At 35.4% G+C, this 20,365-nt stretch overlaps 1 protein-coding gene across 12 annotated transcripts in view; it reads left to right on the top strand.

The window, feature by feature from the left end:
- Positions 1 to 20,365, top strand: part of ROBO1 (roundabout guidance receptor 1) — a 1,167,237-nt gene that overhangs the window by 1,115,072 nt on the left and 31,800 nt on the right. For 3 of the 12 annotated variants that reach the window (XM_055110150.2, XM_055110153.2, XM_055110154.2), the window contains 6 exons: positions 1,632 to 1,658; positions 3,186 to 3,228; positions 9,477 to 9,631; positions 13,366 to 13,713; positions 15,429 to 15,536; positions 18,166 to 18,310. In XM_055110150.2, the coding sequence (XP_054966125.1) occupies positions 1,632 to 1,658; positions 3,186 to 3,228; positions 9,477 to 9,631; positions 13,366 to 13,713; positions 15,429 to 15,536; positions 18,166 to 18,310 (826 nt within the window). The remainder of the gene's footprint in view (positions 1 to 1,631; positions 1,659 to 3,185; positions 3,229 to 9,476; positions 9,632 to 13,365; positions 13,714 to 15,428; positions 15,537 to 18,165; positions 18,311 to 20,365) is intronic. The other 9 variants (XM_034956943.3, XM_008953720.5, XM_063602854.1 and 6 more) reach the window with 6 other exon arrangements.

Genomic DNA, 20,365 nt, shown 5'->3' with positions numbered 1-20,365 from the left:
TTCATCTCTTCTTCAGTTCCTCAAAGTGGGGTTAGCAGTTAGCTAGGAGAAGTAATGACAAGGACCTTTCATATTTTCCCGGTGTCCTTGTGATTGCAAATTAATGTTCAGGCACTCCATTCTTGCTTGAATAGCTTTAGTTTCAAATGCACCTTTCATTTTTTTTTTATGAAGACTTGTTACTATGGCTCTGAATTTTTGAATGTAGCTAAATTACACTGACTCTCTGAAAAGACCTGACTGAAAAAAAACACAATAGGATTCTTAAGACAGGGACTGCTGTGCTGCACACGAAGGCCAGGGTATAAATTGGGGACACAGCACTGAGGTTTTTGCTTTTCTTCTGTCTAGTATGCTCAGAGATAAAGTGGCTTGGTAAGAAGTGACAATTGTAGAGGACGCTATAGCGTTTCGGTTTGCAAACCCCAAATGCTCCGATTCTACAGTAAATTTCTTGGAGATGTTCAAATGTGAAATAGAAAATATAATTCTGGCAGTGTTTTGATACAAGATAAGTAATCAATATTCTAGTTTGTTTCTAATAAAGATTATTTTAAAGAAACTTTAATCTTAGAGGGAATAACATATATTTCCTTGTTTTTTTTTTTTTTTAACCAGAGCAGCGTTTACTTTAATTTAACACGAGGAGATTGGAAATAAGTCAATCTCCTCCCTCTATGAAATGACATGGAAATTGCTCTGCCGTTATCCAACCCCCCAGGAATGGGAGAAGATAGGAAAAGTGGGGGAGGAATGGCTGCTACTTTTGAGGTCTGCAGTTCAATTTCAGGCATTATTGATTAGATTAAGATTTATAACTGCAGAGAGAGTGAAGGTTTTCAGAAGGGTGTTATTGTTCTATTGTTTAGCTTCTACTGTGGTATTAAAAGAATGTCCAGCCTACTTCTAGGAAGCTTCTAAAAGTAAACTCAAAGAAATTAAAATTTAAAACTCCAGTTTTTTCTGTCCATTCACAAGTTTTTATGATGATAAAAAATGTCAGTTATGTGATAAGATGTCAGGCATTTCCGCTCAGTGAAATAGTTAAATTTTATGGTTCTCTTTTATTCAGTTCATCTTTTTCTTTCCTTTCCTTTACTTGTGTTGTGTTTGTTTGTTTGTTGTTTCTTCTTCCCCTTTCCTTGCCTTTCCTTCTTTTCCTTCTTTCTCTTTTTTTTCTCTCAATGTTAAGTACATAAGTGCACCTAGTAGTTCACTTTAATAAGCATTTACTTTCAGATTTCTAGATAAGGTTCCAGCAAGACTCTGATAATACTTGTTTAAGAATCCATCATCCTGTGTTTGGAGATGATTAATAGTGGAGGATTCTTGTTTATACGAAAGCCACGAGCTAAATCTGTGTTACTAAATGCAGGGTCATTCACAGGCTAACCTAGCATAATTCCCTTCCTGAGTGTACTAGAATGTCAGACACTTCAAAATGGTACCTGTAGAGACAAGCTTCTTTTTTTAACCTCAGAATTGGTTTTATTCATAGATAGAGTGTCAGAACTACTGGCTTAGTTATTTACATTTGTTTTATGTTCAGCTGTCTGCTTGATTTATACTAATGTGATATGTTCCCTTTCTTCAGCTTAATAACTGGTTTATATTTTGTTTTGATTTTTCAGTCCCGTCTTTTACCTTCACACCAACAGGTATATATTTGCACTTACCCTCCTCCTTTCCATTGTTAGTTTGGCATGTGTTCTACTATTGTGTTTCTGTTTTTATTTCATTTTCTGCAGTAAGTTGGGGGAAAGAACTTAAAGTGGAATGTAATACTTGATTTACTCACACCAGGCATGTGTTTAAGGTAGAAATGGTTGGTGTTGCTTTTCATCCATTCGATGCAATTATTTATTCACAATTCCACACTGGATCTTGGCCTTGTTTGCATGTGTTTCATTAAGTAGACACACTGTCTCTACCTTCAGCATGATTTAACATGCTAATGATCTTATTGACTACTTCAGACTTGACAGTGCATTTTTCAACTTAAGCTTTCAAGTTTTCCAACAAAAATTTCTCTCCCTTATAATTCTCTGTCCCCAGAATCAATATTGTTAAAGGTAACCACAATATCCAGCACATGTGAAAGATAGAACTTTTCGTTTTCCCTAAGTCAGAATCCTAATATTCCGTTCTATTCAATTTCTTTCAAAATGGGTCCTCTTCTGTCACATCACCTCCAGGAAAAGATGTACCTGTAGTTGTGCCCTCTCAGTTTTAATCCAGTTATTGTCATCACTGGGAGCAGTTATCTCTCTATAACAGACTTCCAGTTTGGAGTTCTTCTAAGTAGCAGAATTTGGCAGCTTTAAAAACACATTTCTTCTTAGAAAATGTGTCTGTATTTACAGAAAAGCTAATCTTCTTAACCACTTAGCCTAACTATGTGAAAATATTTTTTTTGTTATGGTTAAATTTTTCCACCCCAAATTTATTAAGCTGAGGATGCTTTCAAGAGCATTATAATATATTTTGATTATCTATACATGTCTGATGAAAATATAATGAGAAATAATTTGCAGAAGCCACAATAAAAATAGGTCACATGAATTAATAGTCACAACTTGGCATACATCTTTGTGTGTAGAAAGGTTTATTTTAACATTTCTCTTTGACTTACTGGTACTCATACTTCCGGGAAAATAATCTAGTAGTTTTTTTTTTTCCTGAGTTTAAGTTTACACCTATATAAAATTATGAAATTATGTGCTCCAATAATAAATTCAAAATGGAAATCCATCGGAATGCTAATGTACAGATGTGTAACAGTTATATTTAATAAGTGTACTGATGTTTTGCTTTTTCTTGATTCTCCACCTTATTGGAATTTGAAGAAAATAAGAGTGATATATAGATATCTAATTATATATATAATTAGATATGGATATCTAATTATATATATAATTAGATATGTATATCTAATTATATATATAATTAGATATGTATATCTAATTATATATATAATTAGATATATGATATGTATATCTAATTCTATACAATATTTAAAGAAATGTCACTAGTTGAATCAATCTGTTACGTCGTGTGATTTTTGCAATGCTTCTGTGTGGGAAGACAGAAGGAATTCCATTTTAGAAAGAAGCTCATGAATGTAATAGCTTTTGATATATAAATACGTCTATTAATTGTTCCTTTTTTTTTTCGTGACATTCTAGTAACTTACCAGAGAGGAGGCGAAGCTGTCAGCAGTGGAGGGAGGTAATTATCTTGCTTGTTTTGTAGATTCTACAGGGAATTCCAAATATTTCTTCATCTTCCTCAATGACACCACTTTCTCTGCTTAAAAAGTCTAACTTAAAGGTGGAATTTATTTAGTTCCTTGACGAAGACTCCATTCAGCTATGCTGTTGAAACAAGCTGTTTACACACAAATGTAGTTGATTGGAGTAGTTGCATCTTAGTCAGTGACCACTAGAGGGAGGACTTTAACCGAGAAAGAGACTTGCTGATTTAGCAAATGATTAAAAGGAGTTAAAGTGACTAAGTGGTGGCATTTATGAAGATTAACAAATACAGCTAGTTAACAAATACTATCCAAGAAAAAGAGTTCATTTGAAAAACCTGCTGAACACAGCAATTGCTCATAAGTTGTAGGTTATGTTTGTTTATTCTTGTTATGAATTCAACATAGTTCACTTCCCCATTTGCAGGAAAATGTGTTGAAATAAAAGAGGAAATCTGGGTAGCTTGTTAACAAAGAATGTTTTCCCTCCTCTAATTGAAATGAATCTCATATTTATGATTTTTAAAGTAATTATTATTCAGTGAACTTTAATATATTCACAGAGAAATCACAAATTGATGTGACAACCAGCTTAAAGGGGCTGAAATAAGGTATAAGTTATGTGATGAGCCAAGCTTCAGAATTTTTCACAATAAGATGTTTTTTTCTCCAAAACAGTAACATCTAGCTTACAGTGTAAAAAAAAAAAAAATCTTCCAACCAAAACCATCTTATAATTCAAATTCAGTGAACTTACTAAATTCCCTTCTTTGTACAGCTGTATAACATGACGCTACTAGAAAGATAACAATGAGTAAGATATTATTCCTAAATTCAAGGAACACACCACCGGATAAGAAAATTACTGAATTTAGTATATAACAAAGAGTGGTTTAAAAAAAAAGAAGGTTGACCACCTTTAGCCAATGCTGTACAAATTTGGCAACAAGTACTAATCTTTTCTTTCCTGGGTATTGCTGACTTCCTGTTTTCATACCTGTGAAACAAAGCCAGCCAGTGACAGACCCAAAGCTAGGGAGGTTTTCATAAGGAATAAATCCACTTGATTCAGGAATTAATCCAGGGAATGTTTGTGCATCCAGGGGAATTCCATCTAAATCACAGCCCAGACATTCATGAAAGAGCCTCTGGCATAAGAACATTTTCTCGTGGGTGAATCTGGAATACCTGATTTTATAACCACTTCATTACATGTGTATATTTCAACCTCCTCACTAATCAAAGCATGTGAAAGTGCTTCTTGAGTGTCTCTGATATGTTCTTCACTAGCCTCTGTGCGTGGGTGTGTGTACACAAGTATCACACACACATACAGAAAAATAAGCTTGGTTCCTACTCTAAAAGAATTTACAACCTGGATAGAGCAAACTGGCACATGGGAAACAATGGCAGGAATGCATAGGTAGCAAATGCTAGTTGCCACGGCAGGATGGAAAAATTACAAAGTTCCTGAGCTATTTGGAAAGCTCACTATATCGCAAAACAAACATAGCTTTTTAAAGTTAAAAATAAAATCCCTGTCAGTGAAACTGATTTATTTCAAATAGTAAGTAGAAATGATCATTTTCCTAAATGAAATGCTAAACGATGTTGGGATGTTACGGAGGCAACAGTTCAATAAAGATTTCAGAGTCAATGCTCAAAATGTCAGTTATATACAAAATTTTAGAATTATTTATTCATGCAATATATTGAACACTTACTATGTGACAGGTGCTAGTTTACTTACTTGGGAAGCATCAGTAAGCAAAGTGTATAAAAATTCCTGCCCTTCCAGACCTTACATTATAGTGGCGGAAATGCGAGATGAATAATAAACATTTTTTTAAAAAGTCAACTGTACAATATCAGCAGTTGATAAATGCTACGGAAAAAATAAAATAGGATGAGGACAATAAGGATGCTTTACGAAGGGGCCTCATTCCTAGCCACTTACGGATGTGTGTGTCATTGTGTGTGTATGTGTGTCTGTGTCTGTGTTTCGTGATCTAGTGAGATCAGAGAGGGAATAATGAACCAAACTCCTACACTGACTTCTCTTGTGTCTGCCCCTTAAGCACTGGTTTCCCTCATGTGTTTCAGACTTTCTGAGTCCTCACTGGACCTCCTACCTCACTTGGTTAATGACACCAAAGCCAAAACCTTCCAGCCATCCTCTTGGACCTCCTGTATCCATTACTGCATTTTGTTGATGCTGTCTCTTACTCCTTTCACTCTCATATTGTTTCATTTCAAGCCCTACTTCTCCTTTGCCTAATCTATGACAAAAGCTCTCAGGAGTCCTACCTTTATCTATAATACCTTCATTAGCATTATTTCCTGCTAATTCCTTTTGCTCACTGGAGACAGAATCATCTTTTGAAATGCATATTGATCGTGTTTCTGAGCTCCAGAAAATCCCATTATCAATAGGACCTATCATGTTTAGAATATCAGATCCAAACTCGGCATAATATGCAAAGTCCACAGCTCTAGGTCTCTGCAGACTTACTTCACACCTCAAAATGTGCCAGACCCTACAATCCACTGTGTCACCCCACCTGCCATTTGCCAAGATTGCATTCTCTTATGTGTCCTTACTACACTCTGCATGTATTACATAGGTCTGGACTGTCTCCCCACCCAGCGACCCTTCTCAGTTTACTGAATTCCACCTACTATGCCCTCCATTAACTCTCTAATGTGGAATTACCTCAATGAAGTGCGTAACATAAGGTGATGCGGTTATCTTTTGTTTATATCAGAGGTCAGCGAATTATGGCTCTTGGGCCAAATCCAGCCTGCCACCTGTTTTTGTAAATAAAGTTTTATAAGAATACAGCAGGCTCATTTGTTTACATATTTTCTATGACTGTGTTTGAGCCACATTGGCAGAGTTGAGTAGTTATCAAAGAAGCTATATGGCTTGGGAAGCCTTAAAACGTTACTATCTGGTCCTTTACCGAAAATGTTTGGCAACTCCTGGTAGGTATGATTGCCTCTGACAAGAGAGTGTGAGTTCCTGGAGGATGCAGATTACGTGGTTTATTTATCGATAAATGGGTTTTTAATAATGCAATAAATGTAATTTATTGAATTACATAAATAAATGTGATAAATCACATGAATAATTTTTGATAGATGTCACCTATAAGTAAAAAAAAAATGAATGAGCCATTGAATAAATGAATGTCAGAAGGCCTGAGTTCAGTCCTTTGTAACTTCAGAGAAATTGTGGAGGCTGTATTTTTTCCTCTAATAAAAGGAGAAGGTTATCTAGAACTCTGTTATCATTGTGAACGTTGCAAATGTGGCTATTCCTGGAAAAGAGAGAATGAAGATTGTGGTAAGCAAAGAGACCGCTTCCCAACTTAAAAAGGGCAAAGAATTTGTGAGAAAATCCAGGGAAATGATCATGGAAATATTAAGTAGCCGTTGCTACTCATTTGTTTTCCTTTCCTCAAACATTCCAGGCAATGTGTCCAAAAAACATACTTAATCCAAACCACAGCATAAAGCAAGAAAGCAGAGAAAACCTGAGAAGGGTGGGATGGGAAAGTCTGGCTAACCTGGTAGAGAATGCCAATACCACATTCCCTGTTGGTGGGAGGTGAGGAAATAGAGCTCAAGCCTTTGCTTCTCTTTAAAATATTGGCAATTCTGAGATCTAGCCCTTGGCTTTATAGCTCATTCAATCTGCCAGTGGGAAGGGGAGACAGCCTATAGCCTGACAAGGCTTCCTGCCAGCCTCCTTCACTATTTCCGCAGCTCCTGGACTCTGTAGTGTTTTATTTTGTGATTTAGCAGTTCAAATAGGCTTTCTTGGGGTGAGTGATTGGAATAGCAAGAGAAGAATAGGAATTGAAGGTAATTGTCATATAATTACTAAAGTGCATTTGCCCTCTTTTTTCTTCATGACGCAAATCTATCCACTTATTATATTATATGATAATATTACATGATAATATTTAAGAAACATGTTAATCCCTATAACCACCATGTGTATTTTTTCTGCTTCATATCTTAAGCTCAAATATATAAGGGTAGCATGGGAAATTGTTTAAAAAAAGACCTTAGAACCCTTATTAGAGTAGGTACATATGACCTTGACTTCCTCAAAGTCATCTCAGATCTACACATGGCATTTTAAGGTTCATTATAGGCCAGTAATCATGGCTCACCTTCTGCCTTAAATAATTAGCATTCCAAATTCAAGTCTAAACAGAAAACTAGGATGTAAATCGATAAGTCAGCTTCCTGTTGGAAATCACTCATATATATGAAAAGGTCTCTCAGCCTATGATGATATCAAAGCATTCACTATGAAAGTGTTTTTCAGAGGGAATCAGAGCAGCATAAAAATATTGTCTATTTCTTTTGAAACATGTAAGTCAGTCTGTGGAAAATCTCCTCTTGACCCATATTTCAGACGTCCTATAACATCTCTGCTGTGTCACATATGGAGTTTTATTTTTAATAACTTCTACAGTGATAACATTCATAGTTTAAGTTCAAAGAAAAATAAAATAAGAAAGCAAAAGATTTCTAGATGCAGAATTCCTATAACTAATATCTATTTCAAGGCTCCAGATATCTGTGTTATAACTTGCATTTAAATGTTTAAAATTTCAACAGTTTGGAAACGTTACTCTTCAAATCACGATTTATCAACAATTTTAATAGTAAGATGGCTCAGTTTTAACAGCTTACACTTCCGATATTTTCTCCACTCTTCCTTTTATTAAGAATATTCCAGAGCTTTAGGAAATTTTAGTACTCTCCAGTGTATGTGTTTATAAAATCTTAGAGTGTAAAGTCTAGGGCCAGCCTGCTAGGGTATGAATTTCAGCTCTGCCACTCACTCACTTTATGTAACCATGCACAAACTTCTTAACCTCTCTTAGACGTCCCATTTCCTCATCTTTAAAATCTGGATAACAGTAACTCCCTTGTAAAATTGTCATGATGACCACATGAGTTCATCCCTGTTTAAAAACAAACAAACAAACAAAAAAACGGAACAATGCCTCACACATTATAAGCAAAGGGTAAATATTTATTTTTATTATATAACTATATGTACCCACATATGCATACAAAAATGAATCACAAGTCCATAGCCTTTGTTTGGAATGGATTACTTCTCAACCATCATTTGCATACTAAATTTTACTCAGTAGACTATGTGCTAGAATAAGAACCATGGAAGGTGAAATATCAGATTTCTTGCTTCCCAGGTAAATAAGAAACATAATTATTGCATTTTAACATAGAAAATAAAACCACCAAGAAAATCTTTGCAGAGTCTGTAATGCCAGTCTGTTTATTGTGAATGGGACGTCACCTCTTTTGCTGAATGGAGGTAAGTATGAAGTCGGTGCTGGAAAAGGAAGAATCCCACTCTTCAACTCCAGTTTGAGTCCCTGGCTCTGTTGGTCCAGGGCTCCCATTAATAATCGCTGATGTACTTGGCATTCCCAATGCACAGTAAAAGAGGAATAGCATCTTCTGCCAAAAAATAACAAAATGAACACTAATATTCTTTTTAGTGGACATCTCTGTTTTATCAGATTTAATTCATCAGCTTTCCTTTGCTTATGTTGGGATTGATGACATTTTACATTGTCACCATCAGAAAATGTTGACAAGCTTATAGAACTATGCTCTGAAACATTGATGAGGATCTGTGTAAAATGTCACAGAGCCCCAAACTCATTAAGTATGAAACATGGTTTTGGAGAAAAATACGCCACTGCATTTAATTTGAAGAATCTATTATCTGAGTAAAGAGGCTTGTTTCATTTTTTAATGAAGTTGTAAGGAGTCACAATTTTTTAATGGGTCAAAAGGAAGAAGTGCCAACTATCTGAACTAGGGTATTTTTTTAAGCCACTAAAAGACTCAAAAATATGTTCATATTCCATGTTTGATTTTTAACCATTATGACTAAAGGCAGAGTAGAACGTTGCAAATGATACGAGATTTTAGGTCTGATGCATAACTCTTCCTGTGTACAGTTATGGCTATGTAAATGGAGGCACATCCCAGGACCTTATATTACAGTTGCCTTGTGTGTAGAATAAAAGGGATAATAATGTCATTCAGCATAGTTCATCAGATGATTTGTGAGCATAACAAGATGAGGAATTTATTGGAATTTTAAATAGAAAATATTACTCTCTATTCATATAACATTTGCTTTAATTTTTTTTTTTTTATTTAGGCCCGGACTTCTCAACATCAGTGAACCTGCCACGCAGCCATGGCTGGCGGACACGTGGCCTAATACTGGCAACAACCACAATGACTGCTCCATCAGCTGCTGCACGGCAGGCAATGGAAACAGCGACAGCAACCTCACTACCTACAGTCGCCCAGGTTAGGGACACAGAGAGAGCCTGATATGTATAAGCTTTTTAAGGAACTAGCCAGAAGATCTTTTCTTTCCCTCTCCCTACATGGGAAAGATAAAATTTGACCCGTATTTTATCCAATGCTGACTATTGTTTAGCAAAATAGCCTGATTTAAGTATTTTCTCCATCCCTTAACCTCCATACTTTGCTAAAGTCCACCAAAAAAGTTTTGCCCAGAGAATTGGGAAGATAAATTCTACAATCAATAGCAAATAGGAAAAATAAAATCATGTGAAAGTATTTATTTATTTATTTATTTATTATTGGAGACAGAATCTCACTCTGATGCTCAGGCTGGAGTGTAGTGGCATCCACTTCCTGAGTTCGAGTGATTCTCATGCCTCAGCCTCCCGAGTAGCTGGGACTACAGGCCTGCACCATCAGGCTCAGCTAATTTTTATATATTTTTTTAAGTAGAGATGGGGTTTTGCCATGTTGCCCAGGCTGGCCTCGAACTCCTGGCCTCACGTGATCCATTCACCTCGGCTTCCCAAAGTGCTGGGAGTACAGGCATGAGCCACTGTGCCCAGCCATAAAAGTATCTAACTTTTTTTTTTTTTTTTGACAAGAGTCTCACTCTGTAGGCCAGGCTGGAGCACAGAGGCGCAATCTCAGCTCACTGCAACCTCTGCCTCCTGGGTTCAAGTGATTCTCCTGCCTCAGCCTCCCAAGTAGCTGGGATTGTAGTCACACAACACCACACCCAGCTAATTTTTATATTTTTAGTAGAGATAGGGTTTTACCATGTTGGCCAGGCTGGTCAAATGTATTTATGTTGATAAGAATGTATGTGATCACAATTTCTTTTACCTTTTTTGTTTGTTGTTTTTTGAGATAGAATCTCGCTCTACACATAGGCTGGAGTGCAGTGGCATTAACACAGCTCACTGCAACCTCCACCTCCTGGGCTCAACTAATCCTCTCACCTCGGCCTCCCAAGTAGCTGAGATCACAGGCACGCACCACCATGCCTTGCTAATTTAAAAAATTTTTTTTGTAGAGATGCAGGTCTTGCTATGTTGCTCAGGCTGGTCTCAAATTCCTGAGCTCAGGCAGCCCTCCTGCCTCAGCCTCCCAAAGTGTTGGGATTACAGGGGTGAGCTACTGTGCCTGGCATATAATTTTTAATTGTAATTAAATAATCTTTAATCATATTTAATCATTTTTGAGATTTTGGGAATAACACAGATCAAAAGGTAAATAAATTCATAGTTATAATGAACCAAATTCTTTAATAGCAAAAATAATAATAATAATCTACAACAGTAATAACAAAAAAATTTAAATAAAAATTAACTGAAATTTAAAATCAGATTTTATAGTGTAGCAAATCCTGAGGACACGATATATATATATATATATATATGTGTATATTAAGTGTGTGTGTATATATACACACATATATGTATGTATATACACCTATATGTAGGTATATATACACACTTATATACATATATGTATGTGTGTATACACACATATATGTATGTATATACACCTATATGTAGGTATATATACACACTTATATACATATATGTATGTGTGTATACACACATATATGTATATAAGTGTGTATATATACACACATATATAAGTGTATATATATACACACATACACACATATACATACATATACATATATATATACACACAAACACACACTGCAGGTGTGCATGCATACATTTATTTTCTATTGTCTGGTTTTTGGGTCAGATGTATGTGTGAGTAAATTATCTTGCTAAAATTTCATGCCAAAACATAATAGTAAAAAATCGGATGTACAGTGTGCAAGATTTAAAGGAATAAAAATTACCAAAGATTTCTTACCAAACAACCCTTCCCCCCCCAAAAAAAACCCCAATATTCCCAATATAGGAAATATTAAAATTATTGTATGGAATCTCTGTGATGATAGAAGTAAAATAACCTGTGGAATTAAGGAGAGGCGAGAGAGAAGTTGGATTTAAGTAAAGATGCTATACACTATAAAGAACAAATCATAGAGCAGTCTGCATGTCTGCCCTTAAAGCGAATCCTGAGTGTCCACTGGACATGGATGTGACGTATTCATGTGACCAAGTCTCTGTCCTCTAGAGGCCCATATTCTGAATGTCTAGACAGATAGATACTCATGTAATCATAAGTACAAGAAAAACTGGGTTGAGACCTATAGGAGAGAAAAAATGGCGATACCCATTTAATAGGTAGAGCTGTGTTGTCCAATATGGTAGCCATTGGCAACAGATGGCTATTTACATTGAATTAAATAAAATATAGTTTAAAACTCAGTGCCTCTTTTGCACTAGCTACATTTCTAGTGCTCAGTGGCCACGTGTGACTAGTGGCTGCTGTATCGGACAAAGTGGAGTGGACCATGTCCAATATCTCCAAAGTTCTGTTGGATAAAACAAATATAGACAGATTGGCAAAACAAAATGAGAATGCAAAAACCACATGATCTTTATAGTATTTCTTAACCACTGTTAAACAAAACTGGAAATTAGAAATAAGAATCACAAAGGCCAGATGAATCAAATATTTCTGTTCCCTGACGGTTCATGGTTGACATGCAGAATAGTTGAATTCAGTAGGATAGAGAAATTACACATTTTTCTTAAGATTATATTCACATTTACATCTTTAGTAACAAGCATGTTAATTTATAATTTTTAAACATATCCAGTTAAAAACCAATGCTACAGGTGATTTGTTAATGTTGGTACCACTTTTGGACAACATGAATAAAATAATGACATTTTTACCATTGTAATTTAATTTTTGTATTTAAAAACTATTTTAATTTAAAAATATGATTTCAGTTCTTCCTACCATTTTAATATTTTCAACTGCAGGCCATATATATATATATAAAATATATGAATGTATATATTATGTATGTATATTCAGTTATTTAATGTCCAAATATTTCAATAGAGAGAAAACTGGAGTGGAAATGAGATATTAGATATTTAAGTATTATTTCAGGCTTATTTGATTCAATGACCCAGGTTACTATGATTCCTTTTGTTATTATTATTATTGTCATTTTATATTTCTTTGATTGTCATTATGAAACCATGAGAAAATGATTATATAGCACGTTTTCTGGATAATGATTATCCAACATGACTACAACAAGAACTAATAGAATTCTTCTTAGTACTATTTACTATCATTTTACCCCTGTTCCCATGTCTTTTAAATGTAGGTATTTTATAAAATACCAAAATCTCAAGTTCTTTGATCTATGAATAGTTTTTTCCTTTGGATTTTTCATTTATGTGCTTTGTCTGTTGCTTCAGCAGCTAACCAGTAGCTTCAAATAATTCAGTAACCAAAGACTAGAAAATAAAAAGTTGACACATAAAGATATACATGTATATATTATTTTAGTGGAATTCCTATTAATGAGGTTATTAAATGAAAATTATTTTAAATTGGATGAATTGTTTACTTCAGCACTATCAGAAATTCAAATTTATTTAGTCTCTACAAATTCTGTGTACCCTCTTTTATTTTTTCAATTATTAATTTTCTTTAGAAAGCACATGTAGATATTTGGCCGTTTTTATTGATCTTATTTAAGCCCACTTGTACTTTACATAACGATTTTCTGATGACTCGCAAAGCTACGTAAAAAGAAATTTAAAAGGAATAACCACGCAGAATGATTTTTTCCTTTTCCTCTCCATTGCACATAGCTGATTGTATAGCAAATTATAACAACCAACTGGATAACAAACAAACAAATCTGATGCTCCCTGAGTCAACTGTTTATGGTGATGTGGACCTTAGTAACAAAATCAATGAGATGAAAACCTTCAATAGCCCAAATCTGAAGGATGGGCGTTTTGTCAATCCATCAGGGCAGCCTACTCCTTATGCCACCACTCAGCTCATCCAGTCAAACCTCAGCAACAACATGAACAATGGCAGCGGGGACTCTGGCGAGAAGCACTGGAAACCACTGGGACAGCAGAAACAAGAAGTGGCACCAGTTCAGTACAACATCATGGAGCAAAACAAGCTGAACAAAGGTGAAGAGGCTTGTGCGTATTCCCATCTGTTTCTGTATGATACTCTCAGCACCTCGACTAGATGTTGAAACTTGTCTGCGACTAGCAAGTAAAATCTTTTCTTCTGTCGCTGAGATTTTCTTATTTCTTTGGTTTCAAAATTTCCATTGTCAAAGAGTTAATTAGCACAACAATAACCTTGGAAAATTTATTTTATAATAATATATAAGTATTTTCAAATGGTTTTGAGATTAAATTTAATAGCAGGTGAGGGATTGGGACGGACAATCTTTTATTCATGAGGCAGATGTACAACTGTCACAATACCTCGCATTTTCAATAAATAGACTATCCCATTCTTTCCACTAGAGGATGGAAGATAATTGCTTCTATGTGGTCATATAAACCAATGGCATTTTTATATCAACCTGAAATAAAATAATTAAATTAAACTCGAACTGGAGAAGTGGTTCAATTTGTTGTATGTCTCCCACCTCGTGTGGTTATTAAGACTGCTACAGTGTATAATTTTAGAACCTAAATTTCCTTGGTTGACCCGATTGAAGTCTGTCCGTATAGAACCTAAAATAAATTGAGTTTAGTATTAACTTGAAGCCGCAGAATAGTATTCTGTGGCCTGAAGGAAATGTTTCTGTATTGTAATGTGTATGAGTTGGAAAAGATAGGTGTTTGGTTTCTTTGTAGTCCTTTAGGCTACTGCTATAATATCATGATTTGCAAAGTTATACCTCTAGGAAAACCAGGATTGCTCTAATGTGAATAGATGGGGGCAATGCATCCCCACCTATTCCAGGTAAAGAATACACTGGAGATAATTGGAGACATAGACATTTTCTTTAGGTTTGGGTTGGGAACATTTTCTTTGAAAATGCGATTTATCACAGTTGAAGATGACAAAAATGTAACTTAAAAATTTCATTTAAGTTAATATTATGTTTTAACTCGAGAATGAAAGTCAGCTAGCGTTTTCTCAAGTTTAAGAAAGTACTTGATTGGTATAATAACCCAATTTAATAAATATGGATCGAGACTCCTGCATAAGTTCATTACAAAAACTGACAAAAATGAATAGGACAGTTTCTGTAATCATGGAGTTTACAGTGGTGATTCAAACTATTGTCACATTATTCCTTCATAGTATATTGTTTTACTGTGGACTTCGGAAAGCCCTGAGAGCCTCTGCACAAATATTTCAGAACTCTGATTTATTGTTTATACTGCTTGTAAGCAGATTTGGTATGTCAGACCATAATAAAGAACCTGGAATGCAACTAGATGACAGATTATTACTGACTACATTCCAGTGTTGAGCTTATCATTTGGATTTTCACTTTTGCCTAAGTAGGCAGAAGCATTTCTGGGGCAAATTAAGAAATTTGTTTTTTTTTAATCATAGATATATTTTTTATTAGCTATAACCTTGCTGACAGGTTTCAGTTTTATTTTTATGTATTGTGATTTACTTTTTATGATTTGCAGACATTTTTGTGATTCTTATTAAAATCATATTGGTATTATATTATTAAAGTTATTTATAGTTTATGTATATTTGGAGTATAAGCCTTTTTATATCCTGACAATCCGAATACAACAATAGAGGAGAAAAAAGGCAAATAAATGGTCCAATTTGTTTCTTTAGTTACTCAGAAATATAGAGAAAGCAGAGATGTGAAATCGCTCATGAAGAGAAAGTAAATGTTTATTGTTTTTTCATCTGATATGTCTAGATTATCGAGCAAATGACACAGTTCCTCAAACTATCCCATACAACCAATCATACGACCAGAACACAGGAGGATCCTACAACAGCTCAGACCGGGGCAGTAGTACATCTGGTAAGTAAGATGAACCAAAGAACTTCTCCTTTAAAAAGCTGGTACTTTCCAAGATTACAAATTGAGTGCTAATGGACTGACGTATGTAGGTGACATGTCTAAATCACTGTATGTAATTTGAGTCTCAGGCATGTGTCTTGTCTGCAATTTGAGGGACTTTCCACTCACTAAATCATTTTATGTTCTATTTGGCAACAAAGACTGAGTGTCCTATTTTCTTTCTTGTTAATGAGCTTTAGCAAAGCCAGAAGAAACATGTCTGCCTAATCTTTAAAGGCAGTTGAAACTTTTTCCCCGTTGGCCAAAATATAACTAAAAATGTTGCACAGAGTTAACCTGCTAAATATGTTGCCATTTGAAACGAGCTTATAAAAGCACATAATGTTTGAGGACACTTGAGCAGAATCAAAAGCCGGAGAGACAATAACATGAGATTCAGGTACAATAGGAGCCTGTCTCAGTTTATTATCCCTCTAGGATCCCTCAGTTCTTGCTCTGAAGCCTCGTAAAGCAACCTCCCAACCTCAGTCTGTAAGTGCCTCCCAAAGCCACATTGAGGCCTCTTCCCTGTGGTCTTCATGCTGTTGCAGCTGTTTGCCAGCTGTTTTCCTGATAGGGGCTGCAGATGGGAGCTTGCTGGGTACTTAAGTCCTGTTTTTCTAATTAAAGGCAGTTCGTTATTAGAACTAACATGTGGCACGTCACACCACAATGAGAACAAAACCGACTGATCTTGACTCTAGCAATGTTTCTCCAGGAGAGGGTAGAAATGCCACTTCCCGGCAACTGGATTAAAGTTGTTCTTAGGGGCTTTTAGCCAAGAGTCTCCACCCTTCTTCTGTAATGAATATGGCATTTGCATTTTACAGTTTTCCCTTAACTAACACGCTGGTCCGGCATTGTCTAGCCTGTGTTTCTGTTGGAATTAAGGGAGCTTAGAAATGGCCCTTTACCTTTTAGATTTACTCTGATTCTGTTATATGTTATTTGTTTGTTTTAACAATTAACATCTTATTAAATGACTTCTTTTTTGAAGCTAAGTCAATCCTGAATTAAGAGAAATATTTCAAGGATCTACTTTTAAGAAAATCATATGAAATATTTTAATATTTGATTATCTTATGCCATTTCATCTTTGAATTTTTAGTCACATAGAGAAAACCATATCTTAATGGGAAAATAAACAATGATTCTAGGTTATTAATCTTTAATTGACCTTCAGCATCCCTCAGCTTAGATACCTAGATCTGGGTGTTCTACTGCTATATATCATTTGATAGTCTGTGAATATATGGTAAAAAGATGTAAAGATGCGTGATGGTAATTAGGGAAGAGAACAAAGCAAGTAAATAAGGTATAGGAGAGATCTGTGATAGGCCTCTCTGGACTGATGGAGTTGCTACAGTAGATGTATATCAGGAAATCCAGAGGAAGATGTGGGTTAATGTCTAGTCTACAACACATGCACAGTTATCCCAATGCTGGACACCGGAGTGGTGGACGAGAGAAGTGAGAGACATACACATAGGACTGATAATCGTAGTTTATTAATAACAGCCTGTCCCTAGCCCACGCTTAGTGTGGTAACCTACCAGTACAAGAACATCTGGCTTAACAAACACTGCCATTTGACTGAAAATTCCCAAGTGACAAAAAAATCAAGGCTCATTGAATATGATCAGACCTGATTCATATATTACATGAGTTGGAGAAGGATTGGATAGGGTTAAAAAACTAAGGCCAAGATAATGCACTGATATAAAGGGAACTTATGAGAAAAATAATTATAGACTCATTGTCTATAATTCACATATGAATAAAAAATATAACATATTGGAAAGGGGGATATTTTGTCCCAAAATATTTGTTGACCTAAAGTTTTTGTTAAAATAAATGCTCTCAAATATATAGCCTCTTGTGTTTAAAAAATATGCCAAATCTAAAATGAGAACACTGGAGCACTTGAATGATTGGGCTATATCAAACTACTAAGAATGTTCAAGCAACATCATTTTACCATAAGCCATCATTGTACAGAAACAGTGGCTGAAAACACTTCTGTCCCTTTTAAAAATCATTTTTCTGCTTCTTTTGTCATTAGTTCTATCAGTTATTCCAGCTATTATTTCATCTGTACTTGCCTTTCTGAAGGGAACTAGTAATTTCATTGTGCCTAAAACATTTCAATGGACAAGTACAAATTATATATATTCAGTGATTTAATGCAACAGTGGAACTCTAATAGATCGTATCTGTATCATATTGTATTTTAGGTTCCAGCAATTAAATAATAGAAAGGCACTCGAGAAAATATGTCTACAGCTCATTTGTTTGAGATGATAATCCATAATGCAATTAATTGCTGTAGGAAGATCACTATTAATGATATGACTTGAAACATTCATTCATGGTTTTATTGCTTTTTTGCTATTTATTTTGCGGTTATTCATGGCAGTACCTTGCATGTTCTCTTGTACAAAGTTCTGTTTAAAATTAATGAAAAAGCGTGTTTATCTCTGTATATATAAATGAATTATAAAATCATATTTACAAAAAATAATTAACTTGTGACTAATGGAAAAAGTTTAAAGGCCAGAGATCAATGGCTTCTATTTTATTTCCTTTCTAGGGAGTCAGGGGCACAAGAAAGGGGCAAGAACACCCAAGGTACCAAAACAGGGTGGCATGAACTGGGCAGACCTGCTTCCTCCTCCCCCAGCACATCCTCCTCCACACAGCAATAGCGAAGAGTACAACATTTCTGTAGATGAAAGGTAAGAGGAGCATCCAAACAGATGTAAACAGTGTAATATGATGGTTTCAGCCCATTTTCAGCAATTATTATACTAGGTGGTCAAGAGAAGACTGATTCCTAAGGTCCACAGTTGCCTTTAAATAAAATAGTGCTGGTCAGCAGGAAGTAAAAATTCTCCTTGCTGCTTCCAAAAAAGCAATCTGTGCTTTGAAAGATTCTTTTGGAACTTAGAATGGAATATAAAAATGATACATATTAGCTCATGTATCTATCCTGTGTGTGTATACATAATTTAACATATGGATATATAATTTTGTGATTTTTGAATATTAGAACTTCTGTGACAGGTCTTGAAATTTTTGAAAGATAATCGTGTGAATTTATACCACAACGATGGGATCCTGAAGGCTATTTGTTCTTAGATATTATCACCTTATGCTGAGAACTCTGTAGAAATGTAAACTTTACTGGACTGTTTCTCCCAAAGATTTAACAAGTATAATAATCCACATGATAGCAATTAGGAAGCTAGTGTACCTCTTTCTCACTCCAGAATCTGTAGAACTGGACATGGTACCGCCAAATGAAACAAAACAGCTGCTTCTTTAACATAACCAAAGGGGGAAAACTCCTTTAAGGTGGAGAATTAACGAATAAATCGTAAAATATACCTGAAAATACAGTTTTTTCTGTGACTGCTGTAAAGACATCATTCCTTCATTCTCCACACACAGAGAAGTGTATTACTATGCCCAGAAACAAAGCCTCTGTGCTTCAGTTTTCTAATAATCTTTTTATAAAATGCATTTTTAAGTAAAATTCTTATATAAAAATATTGACAGGGAAATCTCATTATCCACAATATTTATGTGTTTTAAAATTCTTGTGAACAGTGAGTTAGCAAATGTTGAACCATTCATTGGTCCTAGGAGAAATACAGGGCTAGGTTCCTTCTAACCTCTAGCCACAACATATTTGTCCACTGACCAATACATAACCTTGTTTTATGTATGTGTTTTTAAAGAGGCTTATTTAATATATATTGTTCATTTATTAACATGGAACCCAATAAGCCATGCCTCAGCAAAGCTGATTTCGTAGATATATTTCTTTAAGGCACATTACAGCTTTCTAGGGCTTGGAAACACTAAAGAGCCCTTCAGCACTTCTTTTGAGGGCCATTTTAAGCAGGGAAATCACTAATATAAAGCTTAAAACATTTCGACAAACATGGCACTAAGTGAACCATGAAAAGGACGCTTGTTTACCGTGTGAGAACTGACACAAGAAAGCAAAGTGTATCCTTGTTTTACCTCAGCTGGGAACATGCACATCAGGCACTCAAATTTTTGGCCTCTTTGTGAGTCTGTGGGAATATGACCATGAAAATGCCACAGATACCAATTTGGGGGTTTACAAATAAATTACACCGAGTCAGCGAATTTGCAGATATGGAATCTGCAAGTAATGAAAATGAAACTGTATGTTTGGTTTGGTTTGGTTTGGTTTGGTTTGGTTGGTTTGGTTTTGTTTTTAGAAACAGGGACTCACCCCAGAGCTCGAGTGATCCTCCCATCTCAGCCTCCCAAGTAGCTGAGACTACAGGCTTGTACCACAGCGCCCAGCTAAGTTTATTTTTATTTTTTTGTAGAGATGGTATTTCACTGTGTTGCCCAGGCTGTTCTCGAACTCCTGATCTCAAGCGATCGTCCCACCTCAGCCTCCCAAAGTGCTGGGATTGCAGGCAGGCATGAGCCATTCCACTTGGCCTGAATGCATTTCCCAAGCTATTTTAACAACATTCATTGCTGCTTTCATTCACAAAAATAAGGGGACTAAAATGAAATAAGTGAATATAGGTTTAAAAAAAAAAAAAAGCAATATAGGAGCTGCAACTGTGCCCCAAGGAGAAAGACTGATTCTAACTGAGAAGAATGAAGGTTTCGTGATTGGCTACATTTGTTCTTGATCTGGACAAATGAGACGGTTCTCAGTTAAGAAGAAGGGGTTTTATGGACATGGGACCACACAGATGTGGTCTCCTGGAAAACTAACATGAAACACATGGTAGGGA

The sequence above is a fragment of the Pan paniscus genome, chromosome 2 (genome assembly GCF_029289425.2).
Source record: "Pan paniscus chromosome 2, NHGRI_mPanPan1-v2.0_pri, whole genome shotgun sequence".
Taxonomy (NCBI): domain Eukaryota; kingdom Metazoa; phylum Chordata; class Mammalia; order Primates; family Hominidae; genus Pan; species Pan paniscus.
Note: the sequence above shows the minus strand (reverse complement) of the source record. Positions and strands in the feature narration are given on the sequence as shown.